At 53.9% G+C, this 6,294-nt stretch overlaps 1 protein-coding gene across 3 annotated transcripts; it reads left to right on the forward strand.

Annotated features, from left to right (window-relative positions):
• The first annotated feature begins 521 nt into the window (after positions 1 to 521).
• Positions 522 to 6,085, forward strand: LOC105521228 (chromosome unknown open reading frame, human C1orf216). Of its 3 annotated transcripts, XM_011955339.1 has the most exons (3): positions 522 to 1,283; positions 3,264 to 3,438; positions 3,613 to 6,085. In XM_011955339.1, exon 3 carries the CDS (start codon positions 3,618 to 3,620, stop codon positions 4,305 to 4,307), a length of 690 nt encoding a protein of 229 aa, XP_011810729.1. In that variant the 5' UTR covers positions 522 to 1,283; positions 3,264 to 3,438; positions 3,613 to 3,617; the 3' UTR covers positions 4,308 to 6,085. The 3 variants fall into 3 exon arrangements, with proteins under 3 accessions (XP_011810729.1, XP_011810728.1, XP_011810727.1); XM_011955338.1 differs by lacking the exon at positions 3,264 to 3,438; XM_011955337.1 differs by lacking the exon at positions 3,264 to 3,438 and having other exon boundaries at positions 740 to 1,260; positions 3,682 to 6,085.
• The last annotated feature ends 209 nt before the right edge of the window (positions 6,086 to 6,294 follow it).

Raw genomic sequence — 6,294 nt, forward strand, 5'->3', positions numbered from 1 at the left:
GGATCAAGCTTCAGTAGAGTGGAGCTCTGAGAAGAATTCACTGGAGTTTGGAAGCCAGGACCCTTTTTTATAACCTGTTCCTCCTCACCTGGGCAAAAGCACTGGTGCTCACTGCACAGGCGTCATGGATGGGCTCTGTGTCCTGTGGAGAGCCCCCATTCCAGGTACAGGACATCAGCCCTGTGCCCTGTCCCAGGTGGGATCTCCTTCTTTCTCTCGTTTTTTTTTGACAGAGTCCCACTCTGTTGCCCAGGCTGGAGTGCAGTGGTACAGTCTTGGCTCACTGCAACCTGCACCTCCCGGGTTCAAGCGATTCTCCTGCCTCAGCCTCCTGAGTACCTGGGATTACAGGCGCCCGCCACGACGCCCAGCTAGTTTTTGTATTTTTAGTAGAGACGGTGTTTCACCATGTTGGCCAGGCTGGTCTCGAACTCCTGACCTCAGGTGATCAGCCGGCCTCGGCCTTCCAAAGTGCTGGGATTACAGGCGTGAGCCACCGCGCCCGGTCTCAGTGACTTTAGTCAAGTAAGCACAAAAAGGAATATATAATTCCAAATTGTGATAAATGCTGTGAAGAAAAGGAACGTGCCCTGACATACAAGGGGGAACGATTGAGATCTAGGGAGTCAGAGATTTCTCCGAGAAGAGAGCTGAAATAGGATTAATCAAGAGGGGGAAGAGAATGCTAGACCGAGGGAACCGTGCGTGCCAAAGCCCCGTGGCGGAAAGGGGCGTGCGGGAGGGTAGCTGCGGAGAGGGAAGGTGGAGGACAAAGCCGGAGAGGCAGACGCAGGGCAGGACGCGCAGAGCCCCGCGGCTGCTGCCTTAGGGGTTGTCCCAGCTGTGGGGAAGCCATAGAGGAGTTTAAAGCCGGAAGGTGGTGACTAATCAGATTTCACTTGAAAATGGCCCGGTGTTTGCAGTGAGGTGAACTGATGGGAAGGGCCCAGCGAACGCCAATAGGAGAGAGCACCGGACCTGAAAGGCCTGGGTCAACGCGGCCCCACGCGGGGACGAGGCGGTTCCGGCGCAGAACCTGGCCCGCGGCTCCTCGGAAAACCGAACCGGCCCACGTGGGCCCGGCCGCTCCGCCCCGCCCCGCCGCGCAGACGCCGCCTGACTCCGCAGTCCGTGCCTGGGGCTGGGCGCGCTGCCCGGGAGCCCCGCACCCACGCTTGGACCGCGGAGACGCCCAGGCCGAGGAACCCCCAGCCCAGGGACTAGACACCACCAGGGCCGGGCGGAGCCACAGCCAGACGCGCCGGAGCGGGCGCCTCTAGGCCGTGAGTCTGAGGCGGGGGGCTTGGGGCCCAGCCGCGGGAAGCCGGGAGTCACAGCGGCCTCCTTCGAGGAGACTAGGGAAGGAGGGTCTGTGCCTCCTGGGGTGGTCTCCCACTCCCCTCCTATTTGGGCGGAGACCTCGTCCTGGGGTGTCGGGGTTCCTATTTTACTATATCTGAGAACCCTGCGATCACTAGCGCCACCCCCACCCCATCCCAGCTTCCTTCGTGGCCCCATCCAAGTATAGGAAAAATTAAAAATTGGTGCGAGGGGACATGTGTAGGCACCTTCCCACAAGCCTTGCTTAGAGGGTGATCACAAAGGAACTATTCCTACACCCTTCTCCCCAGGACTTCTGCCTATTGCTGGGGGTGGGGAGAGTCCATGCCACCTATGGAGCGCCTGCCAGTGCCGCCTCCACTTACAATATCCTTCCTCTTTATGCTCTTAAATTGTTCTAATCCCAGTGCTGTTTGGTCAGTAGAATCCCTTTGTCAATTCAAACCCTAATTTTGGTTAGAAGCAGGTTATGGAGGAGAGAAGAGTGATGTGGTATGCCCGCCCTCCAGGGCCTCAGGATGGAGCAAGCTAGGGACAGGGACACAAGATAGTGGCCGTGTTCCAGAGGCATTGGGAGGGAAGGGGGCAGGCTCAGAAGAAAAGCTTCTCACAGGGGAAGGCTGGGCTCCCTGGCTGGGGTAGGAGAGGGAACCGAACCCATCTCTTCCAGCCCTGGGGAGTCGGGAGTAGCTTCCTGAGCATGGAAGTTCACTGCAGTCTCTTCTCCCATTCACTGGCTTAGGAAGTACCTGTATGCACAGACAGCCTGGTTCCGGGCTCTAATGCTGGCTGACTCTGGGGAATATGATGGAGGATATATAGGGGAGGTCCAAGCTAGATTACAAACTGCTATTACAAGATCATTGCCACAAACCAAAAATGCCAGTTAAATAGACATTCACTGATCGTCGACCATGTATGCCAGGGACAGACACAAAGTTGGATAAGACAGTGTGTACCCAGGGCAGTGGTGACCCAGAGGAAGGCATAACTAACTGTGCTTGTTTATGGAATACTGATTGGGGCAGTATGAAGACAGCTTCAGAGACATGGGTACATGGAGACATGGGGATATTACAGCTGATTTTGAAGTACAAAAAGGAATTTGCTGGGTGGAGAAAGGAGGATCTTTGAGGGGAGGGGAGAGGAAGGATATTGTAGGCCAAAGGAATCCTGTAAGAAGAACAGTGGTGTGTTTTGAGATCTCTGGGCCGTTTGCTATGATGGGAGGGGCAGCGTGGCAAAAGGCAGGTATGGAAGGGTGAGCAGAGGCCAGATCAAACAGGGCCTTGTAGGCCACATAGAGGTTTAGCAGGAGTTCAGGGAGGGCATTCTGAGTGGTGACAAGTGAAATTTACATTTTTAACTGGAGGCAGAGAGATCAGTGAAAAGGCCGAGGCAATAATCCAGGTCAGAAATGGCCTGGAAGAGGAAGAATGGTCAGAATGTGGTTATCAATGAGATGGGAGAAGGAAGGAGAGTGAGGATCCCAGGATGCTCCTAGCCTTCTGGATGGAGGGCGGAGCCATCTTGCTGAGGATACTGAAGGAGAGCTTGTTCGGTTATGTAGAATTTTGGTGGTGGGGGGCGGGGGGTGGAGGGGGATGAAGTCTCACTCTGTCACCCAGGCTGGAGTGCAGTGGCACAATCTCAGTTCACTACAACCTCTGCCTCCTGGGTTCAAGCACTTGCCATGCTTCAGCCTCCCAGATAGCTGGGATTACAGGTGCCTGTCACCATGCCTGGCTAATTTTTGTATTTTTAGTAGAGATGGGGTTTCACCATGTTGGCTAGTCTAGTCTCGAACTTCTGACCTCAGGTGATCTGCCTGCCTCGGCCTCCCAAAGTGCTGTGATTACAGGCATGAGCCACCGCCCCTAGACTGGTTATGTAGAATTTGAGGAGCCTATGATTGGTTGCAGGGTTGGATAGCAGTTAGATCTGGGCTGAAGACAGATCTGAGAGTCATCAGCATATGATGGTCCTTGAAGCTACAGCAGAGAATGAGGTCCTCTGGAGAGAAATGTGGAAAATCAGAAGACAGCCTGGCTCTGAAGACTGAGGAAAAAGCCTCTGCAGGAGACTGAGAATGAACAGGTAGACAGGGAGGATGAAAACCGTGAAGGGAAGTGTCACCAGAGTCAAGAGAAAGGGCTTGACAGGGAGTGGTCGGGCTCTTGCTTTCAGCCTTGTCCCTGCAGCTAAGTTGCCCTGACTTCAGGCACCCCACCCTGTCCTACTGTGACTCAGTCTCCTGCTTTCCCTTTACAGACTAGATGTTCGCCATCCAGCCAGGGCTAGCTGAGGGGGGCCAATTCCTGGGGGACCCACCTCCTGGAGTATGTCAGCCTGAGCTCCAACCAGACAGCAACTCCAACTTCATGGCAAGTGCCAAGGATGCTAATGAGAATTGGCATGGGATGCCAGGCAGAGTGGAACCTATCCTGAGGAGGAGCTCCTCTGAGTCGCCCTCTGACAACCAGGCCTTCCAGGCCCCTGGATCCCCTGAGGAAGGGGTGCGCAGCCCCCCAGAGGGGGCAGAGATTCCCGGGGCTGAGCCTGAGAAGATGGGTGGTGCTGGCACAGTCTGCTCCCCTCTGGAGGACAACGGCTATGCCAGCAGTTCCCTGAGTATCGACAGCCCTAGCAGCAGTCCTGAGCCTGCCTGTGGGACCCTGCGAGGCCTTGGCCCTCCCGATCCCCTTCTGCCCTCAGTGGCCCAGGCTGTGCAGCACTTACAAGCCCAGGAGCGCTACAAAGAGCAGGAGAAAGAAAAGCACCACGTGCACTTGGTGATGTACCGTCGCCTGGCACTGCTCCAGTGGATCCGGGGCCTGCAGCATCAGTTGATTGACCAGCAGTCGCGACTGCAGGAGAGCTTCGACACCATCCTAGACAACCGGAAAGAGCTTATTCGCTGTCTCCAGCAGAGGGCAGCACCATCCAGGCCCCAGGACCAGGGCTAAGGGTGTGCCTCCACAAGTGTGCAAGGGTGTATGTGTGTATTTGCAGGCATGTGTGAGGTTGTGCACTAGTAAGTACATAATTATTTGCTGGCATGATTGCAGGTAGGCATGAGTGTGTATGTGCTGACACGTAGGTTGGTGTATATAGGAATGTGTGAATAAACGTGTATAAATGAGCTTAAGTGTGCTGTGTGCACATGTGCACACACAAGCTAATTTATCTGCAGACCTATATGTGAGCATGTAAGAGTGAACATGTGTGTGTGTCGTATGTAAGAAGAATGAGGAAATCTGTATGTGCGTGTGTAGACAGGTACCCGGCAGTGTGTGTATATGCGCATGAGTGAGGATGTATATGCAAAAGATGTGTGTGTCTATGAGTGAGTTTGAGTGTGCAGGCTTGTGTTGGGTGTATGTGAGGGAGCCCTTGTGTGTGCAGGGGTGCACGTGTGTGGCTGCAGGCATGGGAGGTGTATGTTAGGAGCATGTGTGTTTGCAGGCAGACTCATGAGCAGGTGTGTGCAAATACATATCCAGCTGCACTGTGGGGTATCCACCCACACCTTGTGTTCCTCATGGCCTACCGCAGCCTTTCTTCTCCACTGGGTCCCACTGTTCCCTGGAGACAGAGGGCTAGCATGCTATCATTTATCTGAGGGTTGTGGCTGACCCATTCTCCTGGGATTTCCCAGGCCACCTCTCCTTTCCCTTTCCCTCACTTAACCCACACTTGCTCAGCTGAGGCTATTGTCCCTGATGTTGGCTTTGCTTGTAGGAGGTTTAGTGGCTGCTCTGGCCTGCCATGGCATTTTGGCTGCAATTTTGTCTGGCAGTGGGTGGAGAACTGGTATCAGGAAGGGGAACCGGGAGTAGTGATGGAGATGATGGTGGGGGTGGGGACAGAGAAGGACATAGGGGACTGTCCCTCTTGAACTCTGCCTTTGGGCACATGGGAGATGAGGACAGGGGAGATGATAATAGTGGAACCCTGTGAAGAATAGGAGAACGGGAATTCTAAAAGACCAGTTCCCAAACAAACCATCTCTCCACTGGGAAAGGAGCTGTTGCAAACCCTGTTGATTTAAGCTTCTGATGAAAAGCAATGTATGTTAATAAGCCTGCAAGGAACAGACAAGATGTTCCAAAGCTGAGGAGGAAAATATCACTTCCCTGTCTCTGCCGCTACCTTGCTGTGCCTCTCTGGCTTTAGAAGCATTGGATGTTGAATTGGTTTGGTTCATTTCTCTGAAGTCGGACTGTCAGGAGGAGCCAGAGGTTGGCTTTCTGGGATGGGAAGGGGACAGTGTCAGCCTAAGCCTCTGGAAATGCTTAGGATGGTGAATTTTAACCCCTTCTTTCACTGCATGGCCCTTCAAACAGGGATTGGCAGGCTCCGTGAGTTACAGAGTGGGTGAGTCTTGGAAAGAACCAACGACTAAGGTTCTAGCTGAGCTCTCTGTTTTGTTCCTGGGAGCCAAGAGAAGGCAAGATCCTGGTGGGTGAGCAGTGGTATGAAGAGGGGACACTGGTGGGTGAACAGTGGCATGGAAGTCACTGATGCAGCCTCTGGCCCTCAGTCTCCCTATCAGCAAAGTGGGGGGTTCTTCCTGTCTATCTCTAAAGAGTTTCATCCCTGACAGGTGGATGAGTGAAAGATCCAAGGAGTGGGGGTGAGGGGTGGGCCCTGAAGACGTTTTGTCTGTAGCGCTTGCATATTGAGTGTGTAAACATGGCCTTTGGACCAACGCAAGATGAATAAACTGGGGCAGAGAATTAAATTTCTTGAGTAGGTGTTTTTCTTCTACCTGTTGTCTGGTGGCCTCTTTTCTATACCATCTGAGCTCCTCTTTTGAGTAGGGTCCTGGACTAGGAGCTAGGAAGGTGATTCTGGGGAAAGACACTGAAGAATTTAGACTGCTGTGCCTGGCGACCCGATGGGGTGGAGAAGTCTCTCAGGGGCCTCCCAGTGTGACAGGGGAGACTTGAC

Source organism: Colobus angolensis, unplaced genomic scaffold (assembly GCF_000951035.1).
Source record: "Colobus angolensis palliatus isolate OR3802 unplaced genomic scaffold, Cang.pa_1.0 Scaffold4, whole genome shotgun sequence".
Lineage (NCBI taxonomy): Eukaryota > Metazoa > Chordata > Mammalia > Primates > Cercopithecidae > Colobus > Colobus angolensis.

What these genes read in the sequence shown, in the direction of transcription:
- LOC105521228 (XM_011955337.1), top strand. Translation starts at nt 936, where the DNA reads ATGGGAAGGGCCCAGCGAACGCCAATAGGAGAGAGCACCGGACCTGAA. An exon ending in GCGGAGCCACAGCCAGACGC is followed by an intron (nt 1,261 to 3,681) that starts GCCGGAGCGGGC and finishes CACCTCCTGGAG; the next exon opens with TATGTCAGCCTGAGCTCCAA.